Below are 21,183 nucleotides of genomic sequence, written 5' to 3'. Positions count from 1 at the left end.
AAGTTTCAGACTTCATACCCTTCCAAACATCCCACAAAATGCAGACCCTGTTACTCTCTGAACTGTCTGCGTTTGTTGTAACATTATTTGTAATGTGTCCCTGGTTTTGGGCCTTTGCTCCACATATTTTATCACTTGGTCCAGATGTGTTCCTGTAAGAGGTTGTGGGGTATGGGCAGTGATTATCCTGCTGTGAGTATGTGTGTGGCTTGCAAGGTGCTATAGTGACATTATTACCTACTAGCTACCAACTAGCATGGCTGTTTCTGTTCACACACTACAATTATGGAAATCCACTAGTTTTGATAGTAATTCTAAATGGCATGCTTTGTGTACTACACATCTATATTCCCTTTACATTCATTCCTACTATTACATGATATATTTATTTTAGCACAATGTTCTTGTATAAGAGTCATGGCTTAGTGGTAAGTCATGCAGACTACTGTTTCCAAGGTCCTGGGTTCGGGACTGCCAGTAGGATTTTATTTTGCTTCTGAACTGACTACAAGACCTGTCAAAGTGACTAAGGCACTTTTAAGCAGTTGTAACCGGGTTAGCGCTGGTTTGCGCGGAGCTCACGCATACACACTGGCGGTTAGCTCCACGCACACAAGAGCACACCCACTTACAACCGCTTAACGATGCTTACTCTGGCGCACAACCGCGCTATTTTCTTTGAAAGAAAAGAAAATGGGGAGACAGGAAAGTGGTGAAAAAGGGGTCACAAAGAGGGTAAGACAGTAGAGAAACAAGCTTGGGATGTGCAGGAGGGATGTAGGTAAGGCCCATAGCTGCCCATTTCTTCATCAGCAACAGCTGTGCATATGTATGTAATTTGGTGTGACATTTGAAACCTTCCACCCCTGAGAGAGGTGTCAGGACAACAATAATACTTGTTGTACAGCCAATTGTAATTGATAGGTTCCATGTCCAGCAGACATGTGTGCGGAATGGGCAGCTATGTATGGGGCGTAATTTTTTTGTGGGTACAGAGTGCCCTTTTTCAGGTGAGAGTGGTATGTCAGGTGAAGGAAGTCGGTACAGCTGGGGAGGTAGGTTGGGTAGGTAAACAGACAAGACAAACAAGACGCATACAGGGCGGTGTATGACACGTGGGGGGTTACACAATTGACGGGACGGAGGTTTGGATATCCAGAGCCCATGAGCCCACAGATGGCAACAGTGGAACTGATATCCCCACCCATAGGCAGTTGCCACTGTTCCTTCACTGCCCAGGACGGGGCTGTGCTGGGGGCTGTGTAGGCGGAGCAACAGGCATGCCCGTTAGTTGCGCCACCCGTGCCTCGAGCTGGCATAGGGGCTCGAGAACAGAGTCCCGATCTCCCACGCACCACAGTCCGGACGCCACGGAGGGTGAGTGGTGGTTCTCCTCCGGCCACACTTGCAGAGGGGCGAGCCCCATCCCTGCAGCACTTCCACCCGCAGGTGGCACAGGGCCACCGGAGGAGGGTCCGGACTCGGCACTAGTGCCAGGTGCACTCGCCAGCTGAGGTGGGAGAGGTGGGTCTGCTGGAACCCGCCTTCCCTGTCGTCCTATGTTTTGCATTATGTCATGACAGTTTGGGTTAGTGACATATAATACCATTCACAGTTAGTTGTAACAGCATGCATTAGTATTCCCATTAACCAAACACCCAGATATTCACACCATTGAAAAGCGTGCATAACACATGCATAATTTGAACAGAAATACACAGTCCAACAACATGCAGGGTTAATTGATGGCAACAGGCTATCAGGTGTGGATGTATGAACAGGGCAGATGCATCAACGGACATGCAAATATATATGACCCAACAGGACAAACGTCCAGGGGTGTTAATTGTGATTGCACATACCATTTTCATGTGGAATGGGTTATATGTGGTTATAGGGTGGGGTAAAGAAAGTAATATTAACACCTTCGAATAACAATACATATGCTGTACATTTCTAATAGCTACAGTTATATACACACTACTGTTTTAACTACAGTTTCCTATATGATAACTATTTCAACTTGGTGATAGGACTGTTACTGCAACATCAATATACATTTTATTGTTCCTCATACACATTCATATCTAGCTTTGTTCAGCTACATCATCCTGCTACATTTGCTTTATATAGCTGTAGACAAGTGTGGATGTTTGGTATATCAGACAATCATCCTATCTGCATATTGCAGACTGAGAGCAACATATCCAGATTTTGGGATACACATTCCAGATGCAGCAACACTTTGAACAGATGGTTTTGAATCTCACATGCATTTCATTCTGTCTTGACTGCAGTATAGTTTATTCAGGGGTTATTACTACTGTATTGCTGGATTCATGACACTTTCTCACACTCTCTCACTTGCTTTCATTTTACTATTCAGGATGGTACTTACTTCTAGGCTTTATTGACATGTTTTACCTGTAGTTATTACAATCCTTTCCAGCAGTCTCACTTCTGTCATGTTTCAGTATTTCCACAGGGATATATTTCACACGTGATTTCATCATCTTCTGCAGCTATACTTTTCAGCCTGCTGCAGGTTGTGTACTATTTTCTTACAGGTAGGGCATTTTTATTTCAGAATATATGTCAGACAGTTTCATTTATCGGTTTAACTTACAAGCTGAAACACACTTTTGTAATCAAGCAATACTTGCATACACTTTCACACTGTTACTTGCAGATTTTATTCCTTACTGACTACACTGCACTCTTTTGCTGACTGTCATACTTTTATATTTCTTTACAGTTACTGGTAGTGGATTACTGACCTGCCTGGTGGTGCAACCGCACCAGACTATCGCCATAGGCTCTGCGGTTCGCAGAACGGACACCTGCAGCTGTAATATAAATGAAGTAATATTGGAATTCACATCTCCATAATATCAGCTAGTTTAATTTCTTACATACATAATTAAATGTTACTTACTCAGTAGTGGGGCATTGGGCGTTTGCCGGGCCTCCTGGATCCAAAGGTTCAGTTGGTCCTGCCTGCGTCTCTTCAGGTCCGCATGGTGGTGACAGACCTGCTCACCAGTCCTTGGAATCCCTGTGGCACTGTTGAGATCATGAGCCAACCGGTCCCACGCCTCGGCCCTGTATGCTCCCCAGAGGACCTGGCCCTGTATGAGTTGGGCCTCATGATTATGGACTAGGAGCCAGACCATGTACCTGGACTCCTCAACACCCCACCTCTGTGCTCGAAAGCAACTACCCTCTCCTACTCCTGTCATTCTGCCTGCAGGTCAGTTCTACAATCGTTTATGTTGTGTATTCCCGCCTATGGGGCTTATATAGTCTGTTTTTCCCACACATATCTGTGATTGGCCAATTTGGAATTGTATCAACTTCAGTAAACCTGCATTATTATGCTCTAGTTTTTCATTCCTACATATTAGCTATTATTGCATTTAAAGGTACTGCTGTCATGGCTTAGTGGTTCTGTACCTTGAGTATGGTGTATAGTATTCTGGGTTCGAACCTGGCCACTGCTTTTTATTTTTCATGACTGTCTAGACATGCTGATGGGTGTGTCTGTGTAAAGGCAGTTTTGATACGGCTTGCTCAACGTTGCCCATCGGTTAGCTTGTTTGCGCGATGCGCAGCTCTGCTCAAACGGGGTACGCTGCTTTAAACCTCATTTGGCTATTGGCACGCATATTAAGCTCAGCTCAATTAGGGGCACATAGATTTAGCGTGTTAGACCACTGCTCAGCTACGGGCACTCATTTTGCACCAGTTAAACCACTGCTCATCTACGGGCAGATGCACTCACTCTGTTAAACTATAGCTCAGCTATGAGCACATCTGGCATTTTTTATTCTTTTGCTACCTCACATGTCTTCAATATAAATGGGCTATTTCATTACATTTTACATAACTTGTGGTTTTATGTGTACATATTTGTCAGGGACTTGTTTCCTGCTTATTTTGAAAAAAAAAAAATTGGTGTTGTGGGGGCTCGAACCATGAATGCCTGCTCTTCAGCCAACATCTCTACCGCTACGCTATTGCTTCCTGGCTTATTTTGCATATTTAGTTCTTATATGCTTCCCCACTGACTGCTAACTGTAGCTGCGCTTACGGCACGCCTGCAAACGAGCGCACTCACGGTTAAACATCTTTACAATTTAAAAAAAATATATAACATGTTCATTTATATATTTTATGTTCAGCGTCTGTGGGGGCATGTGTTGTGTCGTGTTGTGTTTATTCACATTTCCGTGGACTCTGTTGTGGGTGTTTACTTTGGGCACTTTTACACTTCTGGGGGCGTGTCCACTTGCAGTGCTCAGCCTACGGACACGCCCCCTACTGTCTTACACGGATCATGTTAGACTTAGGTGTGATTCAGCATGCTCTCATGAATATGCAAAGCATGCTGACATCACTCCGTTTAACTGCAGCCTCCGTGTAAGAGTTATAACTCTTACACGGAGGCTTCGTGAATCCTTACCATACACACAGAGTTACAGACAGAACTTGCTTTGTTTGTAACCAAGTTGCAACCGCTTCCCCACAGTCTTTTAACACTGAGACTGAAGGGTTAACAGGGCTCCACTTCCTTAGAAACGCAACTGGCAAAAAAAAAAAGAAGTGACAGGCCCCCTAAACTAATACAACATTCTAGAATTCTACAGTTTCCAGGTACTCTGTAGTCCTTTTCCCATACCACTCAGCTGTCCAGATTTCATAGAAAATCCAGATTTGTGCCTCTTATTTTTGCTCAGCACCTCATATATTTTTCAGGCACATCATTGAGTAATAAAGCCACTAAATAATGGCAGTTCTTTGAGCTTCAGACTTCACATCATTCAGAAAATACATATTAATGCAAAACCTGTTATTCTAGCAACCTTCTAAGTTAACAACAGCAATATTTAAAGTCTGTCCCTATCTTGCGACCTTTGTCATTCCATTATTTTAGCTTCGTCCAGATTTTTAGTGCTGAGAAGCTGAGACGTACGCTTCCACCTCACACAAAGTGTATAACTCTAAGATTTCCGTTTAATATAAAATCGGTAATATAAAGCAGTTAATCAGAACTTCACAAGTACACCATATGCTGACTGCCCCTTAGAAATACTGACCGTCGCTCCTCCGGAATTCTCATGGCTTTCAGAATGACGACGCGGCAGATGTCAAACATGACGCAACATTCTGACAAGCTACCAAGCCTCCGGAAATACGTCATAGCTTTACACTTGCGTTAGGTTAACTGCTTCAGCTGAGCGTGAGACTATATTGTCTTGTCAAGCGAAGGTAGAAGAAATTGACGAGTATAAAGGTTTTTGAAAACAAATAATATATAATGCTGGGATTATTTAAATAACTACGTTTACATGTATTCTCAATTTCTCAGCTTTAAACTTCCAGTGCGACTGTAAATAAAATGTTATTACAGTCTACTATTTACTTAACACTAAGATCTGTCCCTGTCAAGCCCCAACCTAAACTTTCAACACCCCTCCCTCGTCTACTCCACGTGCAATCTCAATGCCTCAAACACAAACAAATTATTCTGCTCTCTATACCTCTCTCCTAATGACTAATCTACTAATGTGCAAATAAACTGTTTACCTCTGAATTGTAATTACATTTATTCTGTATTATATATACTTTGTATTACCTAGTTCACCACTTGTCTTACTATTCCACTTACTTTTATTAATCAAGCAGATTTGTCTTACATTGTCAAGTTTATATCTTTTTACTGTTTACTGTGTTGTTAAATTGGAGCTTTTCTCCTCGGGTCTCCACTGAAAATGGGCCACAAACCCAGCTGGACTAACCTGGTTAACAAATGTCAATAAATAAATAAAAATGTACCCTTCGTCTTAACTGTTCTCGATTTTGAGGGATATCCGAGTTTGTCTCAAAATTGCCGACTTCCGGTTTAAAATGCATTATATTTTTGAGAAAACAAAAGGCTGGATTACACAAACAAAGGAAGATTGGCATAAAACAGGTGACAAGTAGTCAATCTTTTCACTTATTTTACTCCATGTCCTCCCATTCTTGCTGAAAATAGTGCCACTGATTAATTTACGTTTGTAAATGCTTCAGGAGTAAGAGATCTGAAGAGTCCGGGTCGATTACCAACAGAAAAAGTATTGAAGTAGTCGTCCATAAAACTAAGCTTCCCACAGATACGATCTACGCGCGTACTCCGCGATGAGACACAGCCCCCTCCTCCTTCCTCATCAAGGCGGAGTTTACGCCAAGCTCAGCACGCCGGTGCCGAGAATGGTCATTCTTTCTGAATATGGCTATAAGGTATTTACGGACGGCTTGTAATCCTCTCAACAGTTTTTTACTATTGACCTCAAAATCCGGTGTTGGGTAAGGTTTATTCAGTTTTCCTTAAGCCGTTGTCTGGTAATTAGTATAAGGTGGACCAGAGCATTATAATAAGTACGTAAATGAGATTTTAGACCGTTAGAAATTAATGTGTTCATATAGTCTCTGACGGTTATCTGTTTCAGAACAGTTAGGCTCTTGATATGTGGCAACTTGCTGTAATGAAAAAGTGAAAGTATTTAAAGGTGGCACGCAGAGCAGCTGCATACTGAACTATCGTCATTGGTTGATGTGGTGATGGTTTATTAAGTGTACATTTAGTGGGCTTGCGTTGCATTGGTTCCTTGCTTAAGTTGATTGTTGCTGCATTGTTTGTCACTAGGGCACCTGGTTTCACTTCTTGGTCTCGGTGTGTTTACTGCATTTTATTCAGTAGTGTGTGTATGTATGTATATGTGTGTGTGTGTATGTGTATGTGTATATATATATACTTTTATATTATATACAAATATATATTATAAAATGTATGTGTGTACTTAAAAAAACCACGTTTTCCTATTCTGTTTAACCTTATATTGTTACTGCTACGGACTCTACAATCCACTCTTGCCTTGCCTCAGCAGCCTGCATTGTTGGCATAGTGCCATTACATCATATGATCAAAACTACTATTACTACAGAGAGTCCCTCCCCATTTAGGTCAACTTCGATATAATACATTAATTTGTAAGTTTTTAAACCGTATTTCAATAACTAGCTTCTGGAGTTACGTAATTCAGAGCAACATGGTTTTGTTTTGAGTAAGCTCACACTTAATTTACTTGTCACGCCATCATTCGTAAGGATGCCTTTGGTAGGTACTTGTTCTTTTTAAAACAGTCATGAAAATGTAAATAAAGACCGACTAGGCCGGAGACCTGAGTTGTCACGCTATGTGGTTTGCTCCCCTCCCCCTGTTGAGAGTGTTACTGTTCGCTTTCTGGTGTAAGAAGCGAGTCCATAGCACTGGTGGTGCTTTTCACGTAGGCAAGTGTTGCCTGAGTAACGCCAGACGCATGCTGCTGGCGGCAGAGTGGAAGAGTAGGTAGCGTGTCAACAGAGGTGTGCGATCCTCCAATAGGGTTACCACCTGTCCCTCTTTGCGTGGGACAGTCCCACTTTGGGCAGTTGTGTCCTGCGAAAAAAAAAATGACAAATGTCCTGAGATTTTTACACAAAATATATTTCTTAAGTTTTATTTAATAGTTGCATAAAACAGTTTTTCGTATCTGAAACACACATATTATATGAAAAAGCATAAGGAATGCAATGCTACAAAAAATAAGCTTTTATTTTAGCAAAAAAGTGAAGTTCTGTTCTTTGTACTAGCATGGCTATGTTTTGTCCTGCAAAATCTCATATTTGTACAAGAAATGTCCCACTTTGGGCGTTTGAAAAGGTGGCAATCATATCTTCCAATAAAGACCGGTGTTTTTGCTCTGTAGTAGTAAAGTCCCTTTTGCTCGTATACAAAATCTAAGTGCGTCCGTCCCACTGGCCAAGTTTTTGCACTGCATTAAACTAGCCATTCCGAAAAGCTGTCTGTAACAATCGAAGCGTGACAACTATTTTGAAAGCTTTCTGTTAATTTAGATATTCTCTACTGGAATGCATACCACTCGACGTCAAACCTCCAGCCCAATTTTCAGTTTATCGTTCGTGTGTCTGAAATTAGAGATGGAGATTATAGCCCAATTTACTTAATGGGGGTTATCCTGATTTAAGCGTTTGATGGGTATTGCTATGATGCTTCTAGCATTGGGTGATGATCTGCAGTTCCTCTTTCAAGCAGACATCCCATTTGTACAGAAACAGCTTTCTAACTGTTGAGTTAACCAAGCGTTAAATTGTGTAACTCTCAATAGCTGGCATACAATATGTATATATAACATCTCGGTCATCAGATTTCACTGTAATTGCCGTGGGGACTACTACCTCATGTAACCGAGCTGGTAGACAATATAGTTCACCTGTCAAGTGTGTCTGCTGGTTTCGACTTAAGACATCTAAAGCACTGTGAATGTAAAGTTCGCCTTTAGGAAGGCATTAAGCTATTTTGCTGCTTTAACTACATTTTTGTGTCAAAAACGTATTGCAGATTTTGAAACTTATTTGTTTACTGGGTTTTCCAACAGCACTTTGGCTCTTTTTAGTGGGGGGTCCTGGAAGCAAATTCTTCTAGGACTATGCTATGAATTTGAGTATACATAGCTTAAGTACTGTATTTGTAAAGTTTGTACTGCCTGTTGCTAATCTGACTTGTACATGTGATAAACTTAAATGACACATATACATACATATACATAGGTTGGTACTAGGCTAGCTGCCCTCGGGTGTCATTTTAAGCCTAGCCAATTACCCCATGTGAGAATCAAACCTTGCACCTGCAAAGTAAATAACCATTATGTCAACCTCCCCACCCTGTATGTACCTGCTTCAAATTTAGTAACTGAGGGTAGATAAAACATTCTTCACAGCTTAATTAATCTTTATGTAGAAAACTTGTTTTAGACGTGTGTCAGATACATATATTAGCGTGCTGTTTGTAGAAGTGCAATTTATTAGAGGAGTGCCATACAGCAAGCGTAATGTGATTGCTGAGGCAAGGGTAACAAAGTATTGGGCGGCACAGCAGCGGTGGTTAATACGCGCACGCCACACAGCAAGAGAGGTTCTCCGATTCTCTCGGCTGGGGTGCTGTCTGTTGTGGAGGTTCTCCTGTGTTCTGTGTGGGTTTCTTTTCTCCGCTCGTCTCCCTCCCACATTCCAAAGACTCAACAAATGTTAAATAAAAAATAAATAATCAGGCAGTTGGAATTCCAACTATGTAGTGCTACTTACAAAATGAATTTAAGCACGGTTGGGCCTGATGATCATAATCTGTGTCATTTTTCTGTTGTAATATGATTTACCTCTTGAGCTTTAAATGAACTGACCATCAGTCATTTTCCAAAAAAAAATTATGACTGTCAACTCCTATATCATAATAGCACAGTAATCCCTGATGATGTTCTTGCATCGGCATGAAAGTGGTGTGGAACTGCAGATACTGTGAGGCTTCATCCAGTAAGGTATAATTTACAATCCTTACCAATTTTTTCCCCCTCTTCCCCTGTACGTCTCTCTACACTGGGTCAGTCCTTGCTCTTGTTGGGCAATAAAGAGCAGGATGGTGAATTAAAATTAGTACACGCTGCAGTATCCAGGTGTAGCCATCCCTTTTTTCTGACTGACCGACCTTAAAACCTGCAACATCTAGGAAGAGACCTCTGTTCAGAGGAGAGCTTTCTGTATTTTACCATAGTTACGTGCACTTCTTGCTGCTCTTAACCTACTTGTTTAAACAGCCCTGCAATGTCTGGGATAAGTGTTTTGTTTGTTTTTTTTCCCTGCTGAGTTTATGGTGACAGATGGATTGTAAATGTGCTTTTACTGATGCCTCAGATGGCTGTAGAAAATTGTGTTGGCCGGTGTGCTCATTTTGAATTTTTTTGTCAGTGTTGCTGTAAATACCCTAATACTTATTTGCTACAGACTGCTGTATGTTGTGCTGTTTACTAGATTATGAATTATTTAACTGAATTTGATCTTGTATTACTGGAATGACTAAAATACCAGCCTTGTAAGGTCTGGAATAAGTGCTGTGGTAGCTCTACACTTTGTGCTTTAGTAGTCTTGAGAATTGATTCTGGTTTGTACTAGTGAGAGTAGAGAGAGGGGACCAAGCCATTTGTTTTGTCGTATTGCTGTTGGACGAGTGTTTTGGGATTGGCTTGTTATTCATTTGGTATTGCTGCTATAAATTGCCCACATACTAATAGTGAGATTGAGCAAAAAACGGACGTGCATATACTAAGTTAGTCATATCTGAGAAATCGACAATCTGAAGTAATTAAACTTCATTTGATCAGCAACCTGTGGGTTTCGGATCCAATTCGGATCCGAGCCGGCAGCTTTCCTAGCTAAAAGATCTGATCTCCAAGCTCCTCCCCTACCCATAATGCCCTGCCACCTCCCTCTAACCCTCAGATCCGTTTGCCGCGGCTTCTGTAAGCTTCTTAGAACTAACTCTGAGCGTGGTATTGTGAGTTTAGGATTTTATATATACTTTTTCTGTCAAATTTTCTCTATCTTTGTGTGTGTGAACTCCCTTAGCTTTTGTGGGTAGCTTTAAAACTTCTTGGTTAGTTAAAGTTTATTCCTCTCCCACCTCTGCATGTGTGAAGGTGTGTGTCTGTGGGCCTGTACTCTCTCCTTTCTTTTTTTTCTAATATGTCTGAAGGCCCAAAAGCTGTGTTTTCTAAATGCTCCGAATGTGGCCATAAGCTATCCCCAGCAGATGGCCACACTCACGTTATTTGCCTGGGAGTTGACCACCTTACTTCGGGCTGCACTGTTTTTGCAGCCTTCAACCCCAGGGCTTTGAGGGGTAGGAGGACGAAGCTTATCCTTGCAGGCCTTTTGCCCCCTGATTCCCCTTCATCGTCCTCTTCCTCTGTGGCGCCAGCTGCGGCTGCTCCATCTACCGCCTCCGATCCCCTGGCCGGGACTCAACCTCCCTCTTTGGCCTAGGAGGAAAGGGACGGCAAAAAGAAAGAGAAGGACATGGAGTGGGGAAAAAGAGAGACAAGGTCCCGAGTCAGCTCAATCGGCTCTGCCAAGCTTGTCTCCTCCCTTAAGGTGTCTGGGCCTTCCCCCTCCCGGCTCCGTTCTCCCTGGAGCTGGAGACCAGGTCACCTTCGAGGTCGTCTAAGCCGCCACGTCCAGATCTATGAGGAGTTTATCTGACGCAGACATGGACCAGATGATGCGTCGATTTCTTCAGGCCCAGCTGCAGTTGGGAGTGCTCTTGCCTCCCCCACCGGGGGGGGAGCTCGACCCCCATTGCTCCTTCTCCGACCCGCTATCGGAGTTCGGAGGGAGCTTGACCCCCATTGCTCCTTCTCCGACCCACAATCGGGGTTCGGAGCTGTCTGATCCGACTAGCTTCGGAGCCGGGGTGGTATTGGCGCAGACAGTGTTTCCTACTTTGGTGCCGACTGTACCCTCGAGTCTGTCGGATCCGAGCTCTCTGGGCCGTGAGTTGAGCGTCTGATCCGGAGGGGTTAGTGGGCCTTTGGCTCCATTGAGGTCTGAGCACACTACCCTTTCGGATCCGATCGGGTCACCTCAGGTGCCGATCCGCACGTCTGATCCGAGGGGACTGCTTTCGGATCCTAGGGAAAGCCGTTCTCCCTCGGTATTCGACGTCATGGAGAGGGTCTTTTCAAGGGATTCGAGGCCCCAGGCTCTTGCTATGGATCCACCCGCCATTCCCTCTCAGACAGGCCTGTCTTCCATCATCCGGCCCCAGGGACAGCCTGCGCCTACATCCCAGATGGTTCCCGTTGAGGAACAGGACATTGTTGGTTCATAGGTTCATACTAGGCTATCTGCCCTGGGGCATTTATAAGCCTAACCCGATTTGTGTTTGGCTTACGCCACCCCTTGATTTGAGTATACTGTTCCCTTTTTAAAGTTTAGTTTACTGTGTCTCTGTCTAATAGTGACACGGAAGTAATCCCCAGGACACACCTACGATCCCCCATCCACTCATCAAGATTCTTCTTGAAGAGAGTCAGTGACGTGCTCTGCCTAACATGAACTGGAATTCTATTCCAGAGTGAAGGGAGCCTCTGGGTTATGAATCTGTCCCTCCAGCATGTTCTGTTTATTTCTGTGATGAGGTTCAAGTCCCTCGAGTGCGTGGCTCTAAGGGATTTAGATTTACTGAGGTGGAGCATGTCCATTAATTCTGGGTTGGACATAGCTTTATATGTCTGGCATAGGTCACCTCGAAGTAGGCGGTATGCAACTGAGTAGAGCTGGAGTTTTTTTTTAACCGAGCAGCATATGGCATCTGTTTGAGTCCTTTGATCCTCCTGGTGATGTACTTGTGAGGTACTTTTGGGGTCTTTCCAATTGCTGCAAGTGTCTGGTAAGATACATCCCAAAGGGGACATTGTATTCTATGATGGGCCTGATGAGGGATGAATAAAGGGGCACGATTACCTCTCTTGATCTAGATGTGAATCCTTTTTCATGATGAGGTGGGCTATGTAGAAGGTCTTTCTAACAACTTTGGCAATGTGGTTGTCAAAGGAGAGATTGCTATCAACTTGGGTCCCCAGATCCCGAATTACTTTCTCTGTACTTAATGGGATACCACCTATGTGATAATTTGTGGGCACATTGTTTTTGCTAAAGGGTATGACTATACACTTTTTGGCATTTAGCTTTAGACCATGGCTCTGGCACCAGTTATCCATCTCTGCGAGACCTTTTTGAAGGATGTTTGTGTCTGCTGGAGAGTTGATTATGGCACCCAGTTTGCAGTCATCTGCGCACTTGGTGAGCCATAGTCCTCCCATGTTGGCCTGTACCTCAGAAAAGTAAATACTGAACAAGAGATCTCCCAGGACAGAACCTTGTGGGACGCCACTTGTGACCGGTTTCGAGTCTGACATGGCTCCAGCAACTCTCACTCTGTGGGTTCTGTCTTTGAGCCAGTTTGCGACCCATCTTGTGACATAGGGGTTTATATTTAGGCTGGATAGCTTATCTATGATGCCCGAGTGGGGTATTGTGTCAAATGCCTTTGCGAGGTCCAGATAGGCTGTGTGGACTGCCTTCCCTTCATCTATGGCCTTGGTGACTGTTTCGAAGAAGTCGACCAGGTTCAAAAGGCAGGATCTGCCCTTGACAAAGCCAAATTGGGTAGGATCTAGTGTCTGTAGGTCCCAAATGTCTTTGTTTATGAGTTCCATGATGATCCTATCCATAGCCTTGCATACTAGGCTAGTCAGGCTTATGGGGTGATAGTTTCCAGGGTCCGCAGAGGCGCCACCTTTGTGGAGTGGGACCACTGTTGCTGTACGCCATTCTTTGGGCACATATCCTGTAGTGAAGCTGAGATTGTACAGCAGTTTTACTTGAGGGATTAGTTCTTCTTGGAGTTCATGTAGGACGCAACCCGGGACGCCATCTGGTCCCATGGAAGTAGTGTATTTTGCTTTGGAGAGGGCGACCTTCACCTGAGCATCAGAGATGTTTGGGAGGCTGCACTCTGCCGGGATAGATACTTGCTCTTTTGGGGCGGAGGGGTTGAGGAGGTCCCTCCCAACGAAAGTGCAAGAGGAGGCACTTGGTCTCACCTGAGTCCCTCACAGAAGACACGGACTTAGAGGAAGGGGAAGGTTCCCCAAGGTCACCCCCAAAGACGTCTCCTTTGGAGACATTATGGAAATGTTGCGCATTAGAGGGGGGGTGGTCTGCCCAAAAAACTTCCTCTGAGTCTGTGTTTCTGGAGGCGCTCGACGCAGGCCCATCTACCTCTTGGGTGTCCCCTCCCGCCGACCCCCTGGTGGACCCAATAACTACCAGGGCTTGGAAGGAGCCGGACACTGTCGAGCCAATACCAAGAGACCTGACAGGATACTCAGCCCTTCCATGGACAGGACAGGTGCCCCAGTGGATGCCATGGTGGTGGCGGCTGCCACTAAAAAGGAATTAACACAGGAGAGTTCCTTGGTACATCCTCCAGACAAGTGGTCTCGGATGATGGACCACCTTGGAAAGCGGATGTTCCCTTCAGCAACCATCTCTGTAAGGTCACTGAATTATATGGCACATGTAATTCGGCTCCAGTGGGACCTGATCAAAGAGTACGCTGAGTCACCCCCAGAGTCCATGTCGGCCGAGGACAAACAGACCTTCTTGGCTCGAATAGCCACTCTCAAGTATTTTACTAAAACATCCATGCGGCTTCTCTCCCATGCCACGGAGGGAGTGGCTAGAGCCAGCGGAACGGGCGTCTTCTTACGCAGACGGGCCTGGCTCCGTCTCTGCGATTTTGCGGAACCCTTCAAGGCGTCCTTCGCGAATGCCCCTTTTGACGGTTCTATGCTTTTCGGCAAAACCGTCCGCGATGTGCTTCTCCAGAGCGAGAAAGACGGGAAAATGTCTGCTGTCGGGATTCGCTTCTCGGCTCCTCAGAGTTCCTACTCTAGGAACCAAAGAGGACAAAAGAAGACGTGGTTCCAGAAAGCTCAACAATCCCGTTTCGCTCCGGATCCTTCATCCTTCAGACGCAGAGGAGGACAGGGTGTTGCCAGTCCAGAGGCAGAGGGGGGCCGAAGAATTTTGGGTTGAGGGAACCCTTTTCCGATCGACCCACGCAGCAGCCGTAAGGGGTTGCCCAACTGCTCTCCTCTGGAGGCAGTTGGGGGGCACTTCTCGAAGCACCTAGCAAACTGGGAGTCCATCATGACAGATCGCTGGGTGCTCCGAATTATATCCAGAGGCTATTCTATCCCTTTCCTAACGTATCCTCTGCAGTCAGGGAGTCTCCCCGATGTTCTACCCAATCAGAGGGATCAGAGGGAGGCAGCAGCCTTCAAATTACGAGAGCTGCTAAGAAAGAGCCATCCAGCATGTCCCTCTTGGGCAATCCGGATCAGGCTTTTACTCCAGGTTCTTTTTGGTGCCAAAAAAGACTGGGGACTTGCCCATTCTCTACCTGTCCACACTGAACCTGTCAGTCGCCAAAGAAAAGTTCTGGATGGTCACTACTCAATCCATTCTCCCACTCTTAAGGAGAGCGACTGGATGTGCTCGATAGACCTCAAGGATGCGTACTACCACATTCGAATGGAAAGGCGATCCAGGAGGCATCTCCGCTTTCGGCTGGGAGCCAGCCATTATCATTTCAGGGTCCTACCCTTCGGTCTCACCACAGCCCCCAGGGTGTTCACCAAGGTCATGGCAGTTGTAGGGGCCCACCTGAGGCTTCAGGGAATACCAGTCTTTCCTTACCTGGACGACTGGCTCCTAACCGCCCCCACCAGGCATCAACTTTGTTCAGGCAGGGACTATTTCTTGCATCTAGCTTGCCATCTAGGGATCATGATCAACCACAAGAAATCTCCCTTCAACCTACTCAGATTTTGGACTTCATAGGGGCCAGGATAGACACTATACAATCCAAAGTCTTTCTGACGGCGGACAGACTTTGCAATCTAAACCTTCACATTCTGGCTCTTCTACAACCATCAGCCCGCCCCAGCGGAACTAGTCCTGAGGGTCCTGGGGTCCATGGCAGCGGCCATCAATCTGTCGCCTATCACACATCTGAAAATGAGAATCCTTCAATGGACCTTACAGGTTCAGTGGTCCATCTTACATCATCCCCTGTCTACACCTATTCCCCTCAGCAGGATTTGCAGGGAGTCGCTACTTTGGTGGCTCCATTCCAGAAACCTCCGGTAAGGGCGCCCCTTCATCTTGTCCCCATCCCAAGTCACGGTGACCACGGACGCATCTCTCCTCGGGTGGGGGGGGAATTGCATGGGCAGATCCGTCCAAAGCACGTGGACTCTCACAGATAACTCATTGCATATCAATGTCCTGGAGATGAGGGCGATGCTTCTAGCGTTGCAGGCACTCTATCCCCTTCTTCCCCCAGGGACTATTGCAATTCAAACAGGCAACATGTCGGTAGTCTGGTACATAAACAGGAGGAACCAGATCGTACCCACTTTGCAGGGAGGCCATGAGAGTGTGGGAATGGGTGATATCCACCAACTGCTTTCTCATAGCAACGCACATTCCAGGGTCGGTCAAACATTTTAGCGGACAGGTTGAGTCGAACGATCCTCTCACCTTATGAGTGGTGCCTGAACCCAGTAGTAGTGGAGCAAACCTTCCCCAAATGGGGTCAACCTTGCTGCGATCTGTTTGCCTCGCCTTCGAACACAAAGTGCAGCAAGTTCTTTGCGCTAATTCCCCCACCAGGGGAAGTCCCCAGAGATGCTCTGGTTCATGCTTGGCCATCCGGTCTTCTGTATGCTTATCCTCCTCTTCCATTAATGACAAAATTCTTGCAGAAAGCTCGTCAGTTGGGGAGCAGAGTTATCCTCATAGCCCCATTCTGGCCTCGCCAAACCTGGTTCCCATGCCTAAGGTCTCATCTAGTACATCCTCCCTGGATTTTAGATCCCATTCCGGATCTGATCTCTCATCCTTTAGGATTGAAGACCCCCGACCTGGACTACCTCAAGCTCTCAGCTTGGTTGATCCAGTTCCATTAATGGCTAGGACTCCCAGTATATCTTCCTCAGTTAAGGCCATCCTGGTGGCTGCCCATAAACAGTCTACAGTCTACCAGGAAAATCTACAAGAGTAAATGTAAACGTTTCTCTGTCTGGGCGGAGCATAGGAATTTGGATCCCTTCACTCCTATCCCAGCAGTTCTAGACTTTCTATCGCATACTTTTCATCAAGGGGCTAGTTCTTCTACTATCAAAGTTCACTTGGCAGCTATTTCCCACTACCACGTTGGAAACAGTTTAGGCCGCCTAGCTTCCTCCAAGATTTGCAAAACATTCCTGAAAGTAACTTTTCTGTTAAGACCCCAGTTCCTCTATGGGATCTAACCCTAGTTCTACAGGCTCTGACTGGTCTTCCCTTTGAACCTGTGGCTTCGGTCGACTTAAAATATGTATCTTGGAAAACGGCCTTCCTGATTGCCATTATCTCAGCTAGGAGGATATCGGAGCTTCACGCTTTTGCAGTAAGCCTCCATATATCATCTTTCATAAAGACAGGGTTTCCCTCTGGACTGACCCCTCCTTTCTGCCTAAAGTGGCTTCAGAAGCCAATATCAACCAGTCCATCAATCTACCTGTCTTCTTTCCTAATTTTCAAAATAAAGGAGAGTATAGACTCCATTGTCTGGATGTTCATAGACTGTTACGATTTTACTTAAACAGAATAGCTGATCTGCGAAAATCAGATCAAAATTTTGTGTCATTTTGCTAAATCCTGTCTGGGTAAACCAGTCACTAAAGTAACCTTAGCTAGATGGATTTCCCAATGCATCCTTCTCGCATACAAAAGCTCTGGTCGACCTGAGCCCCTGAGGGTGCGAGCCCATTCTACCCGATCTATGGCTACTTCTGCTGCTTTCTGGTCAAGGATTTCTTTGGATGACATTTGTTCGGCAGCTACTTGGGCTTCCTCTCATACCTTTATTACACATTTATAAGTTGGATTTAATATCCAGAGGACACGCATCTTTTGGCTCTGCAGTGCTCCGGAATATCCTTCCATGAGGACCTCCCAAGTTGTTGGTAGCTGGGGACTCTGTCCCACAGGTTGCGAGTTAACTACTTCAGATAAAGAAGTTATGTACTCACCATAACGTTCCATCTGAGATTTGTCAGCAACCAACCCTCCCTCCATCCCCGGACCCTTAGTTTGTTATTGAAGAATCAGGATACATCACTTCCAGGTGACATCAGGTGGAATGTATAGTACTCCTTTCTTGTGTTATAGTAATTTTCTATGGCATTATGGCAAACTCTATCTGAGGGTTAGAGGGAGGTGGCAGGGCATTATGGGTAGGGGGAGGAGCTTGGAGCTCGAATCTTTTAGCTAGGAAAGCTGCTGGATCGGATCCGATGCCCACAGGTTGCTGACATGAAGTTACCTACTCAGATGGAACATTATGGTGAGTACATAACTTTTTTCTGTCTCTTGAGTTAGTATATATAAAGTTGGGGTTGTGGGAGGAGTTTAAGGGAGAATAGATTTTCATTGACCCCCCCCCCCAGCATGTTTTCATTCAGCATTGCAAGTGTTTTCTTTTCACTAGGAATCCCATAATTTGTGTGTGTATTATGATGCGTAGTGTCTGCCTGCTCTTCTCCTAACAAGCTGCACTGTAAACCACATATTTTCTAAGTAGCCTGTAGCGGCTCATTGTGCTCTGTTGCTTACCTCATTAACTGCATGTAGTACTCTGTGTTATCTTTATTCACAAACTCACTGTGCCAAGATGGAAGGTCAGCTTCCTTTTTTCCCTTCTGTTGACAGACTCCTAGCATTTGGTATCCTTAAGCAGTTTTTTAACTGCTTTATGCTCATAGATGAACCCCTATTCAAGAAAAAAAGTTCTGTTTGAGAAATGCAAATTTTTAACAAATGGAGGCCTCACAAGTACTCCCCCGAAATACAGGCTGAGCAACATATACACACTCCCCGCCCACCCATGACATTCTGCACCAACTCACACTGATGTTTTACTCTGGTTTGCTTAGTCTCATTTGTCAAGTCTTCTAGACCTATGAAGAGTAGATCTCTGTAAAAATCCAGCACCACTTCACCATCAGGCACACTAGTTTACTAGTGACTTTGGTCCTGAGTGGAATCCTTCCTTCTCTAAGAATGATGTCTAAGAAAAGATAGTCTGCTTTAACAGTTGGCTAAATAGTTGGCCTTATTTGAGGGGGGGGGGTCCAAATGTGACGTAGGACAAGATGTTTGACAGTCCTACTTGCTTTGCAAAGTATGACCTGTACTTTTTTTTCAAGACTTCCACGTACTGGTTAAAACCTTAGCTGCTCCCATAGGGCTTTGTATATGAGTCCAGCTAATGGACCTCTTAAATTTTAAGTGTACTAATCTTATTAAATTGTATGTCAAAGTTTCAAAACTGACTTAAAAGTAGCATCTCCCCAGATTGCCCAGCAGGTAGTTTCATGAAGTAGTTCTACACCCACTTAGATAAAAAGTGTACTACTGATGGTTCAGTCACACCTAAATGCAACAGGCAGTTTAAACAAGAAAAATACTGTCCGGTTTTCTGAAGCAGCCCATGAGTTTAGGTTAGCATCTAAAGCCAAGAGCATTTTATAATTCCTTAATTTAGCTACATTTGGACACTTTACACCAAACATTGCGCTGAGCTTCATCATACTGATGTCACCTAATGTGATCCAGTAGTCATTGCCGGTGTACTAGCAAAACAATTTCCTGCACATTTTACATGAGTCTGCTATCCAAAGCCCATTTATTCATGTATCTCTCAGACCCTCCTTCCATGATCTCTCAGACCCTCTCCTATCATCACTAACATGTACTGAAGGTGCTCTCGAAGACCCAAGGATGCAATAAGTACCTGTCTGCTTAATGAGCAGTATTAAACGAGCCCTGACAGCCACTCCTTAAACTGTTTCATCTGAGTTTAACCATTTTGTCTCTGTTTGGTGCACAGCAGTAGTGATGCTACTCCACAAGGGTGTGGCCTCGCCTCTGACCACAGGAATTGTAGGCCTATCAGTCTGAAGTTTGGTATTGTCAGGGGTAGATACTGTGTAGTGAAACTTCAGGTGTACAGTGGTCATGCTATCCACAAAGTATACCTTGACCTTGTCCTGGCCAAAGTGTTCCCCCATGCTAGCATAGTTTAAAGTTTAATACATTACAAACAATGGACACGTGTGGAAAGATGGACAGCAAATTGGATTAAAAAAAGTCTCGCATTGCAAATGGCAGATTTCTTGGAGTATGAAATTGACTAGTGGTATCCCACAGGTTCAGTGCTGGGACCCTTGTTTAGCATTTACTTTTCTCAGCTCTAGACCATAAACCAAGACCCATGTGACTAGGTTTGCAGATTATTGTAACCTGGGAGTCACTGTTAACTACTCCTCTGGCACCCAAATCCTTCATCAAAATTCACATTTGGTGGATAGACTCCCATCCCCCTAGCGTAGACAACATAGAGGTCTTAGTACATGGGCTGATAATTCCCCATCCACTGGTCATTGTGTGACGACAGTAGTCAAAAGTCTTTCTTAGCCAGCTAATTGCCATAGTGGTGTCATCCAGATCTGAAGAGGTTATCATTTATATTTGGCAGTATTAGGTCAGTTATTGAATAAAATGCCCCCTTTTTGATGTACCTCTATAGTTTTATCATATAACTGGAAAGACTCCAGAAGTTTAGACTTCTGAGGAGATATGGGCATTGTAATCCTGTGGGTCCTGGATCGCTTGTATGTTCACAAATCAGCTAATTCCACAAATATCAGAACCAGAAATCTAAAACTTCATTGGCGCAAAAAAAGAGGGGGGGTGGAGTTTATTACACCACCTTTCTCACTGCAAATTAAGTTGTGTGATAAATTATATTTTCCTTCAAATGTGAAGTGGATGATTTGAAGGGATATTGACTAATTCACCCAGGAGATAAAGTTGAATGGTGGGTGCTGGCAAGACATAAATGAACTCTTATTGCCTTGTAGATCTTGTCTTTTAACACCATAGCATTGCCTTTTTTAAGAAGTGAAATTCTTTTGAGTATCAGCTACACTGAGTCAGTGCCATATTTCCTTGATTGTAGACTTCAGCTTGTTGTGAAGTTGCTTTCTGTAGTTATCATGTTTATCCGCATTCAAAATGCAAAAATATATTGTCCGAGCAATTGGAAAGAATGCAAACTTGTATGACAGCAGAAAGTTATGAATTTTGAGCTTGAAAAACTTTAATGACCTTGGGTGTAAAAGAACAATAAAAGCTATAAAAATGTTGGTATTCACTGTGTAATACCTTAAACCTCCTATAGTGAAATCATGTGGGATATATGCAAATGACCCAGGGCAGCAGCTATGACAAGTCTTTTATAGGTACTTTCAGGCTTTTTGTAACCTTGTTTGTACAGTATTGTTTTGCTGTGTGTGTTTCTTGGCAAAAGACTTTCAGATATGCAAGTGAAATTCTGCAAGGGCAAAGGAGGCACTTTCGTTAGGAACCTAAGATTTCATTCCAAAACAACACAGTGCACACTGAGGAAGAAATGGACAGAAATGTTATGCTTTGGACAGAAATGTTATGCTTTTAAGTAGGAGGAAGTACAGTCGTGTAAGTAAATTTACCATTACAGTAGCTGTTTGAATGATCATCGCTGCTGTAGTCTTAGTTACATCGTTGGCAGGACATAACCCATATAACAGCCAG

At 44.4% G+C, this 21,183-nt stretch overlaps 1 protein-coding gene across 2 annotated transcripts in view; it reads left to right on the top strand.

Moving 5' to 3' along the window:
- The first annotated feature begins 5,905 nt into the window (after positions 1-5,905).
- The window catches only part of LOC122799857 (grpE protein homolog 2, mitochondrial-like), a 159,789-nt gene continuing 144,511 nt past the window's right edge, over positions 5,906-21,183 (top strand). The window contains exon 1 of one of the 2 annotated variants that reach the window (XM_044069202.1): positions 5,906-6,282. In XM_044069202.1, coding sequence (XP_043925137.1) covers positions 6,272-6,282 — 11 coding nt within the window. In that variant the 5' untranslated portion in view covers positions 5,906-6,271. Of the gene's footprint in view, positions 6,349-21,183 lie in introns of both variants that reach the window. The other variant, XM_044069201.1, reaches the window with a different exon arrangement.

This window comes from Protopterus annectens, chromosome 4.part0, assembly GCF_019279795.1.
Source record: "Protopterus annectens isolate FY-2018-M chromosome 4.part0, PAN1.0, whole genome shotgun sequence".
In the NCBI taxonomy this organism is placed as follows: Eukaryota; Metazoa; Chordata; order Ceratodontiformes; family Protopteridae; genus Protopterus; species Protopterus annectens.
This window is presented reverse-complemented; position numbering and strand designations above follow the sequence as displayed.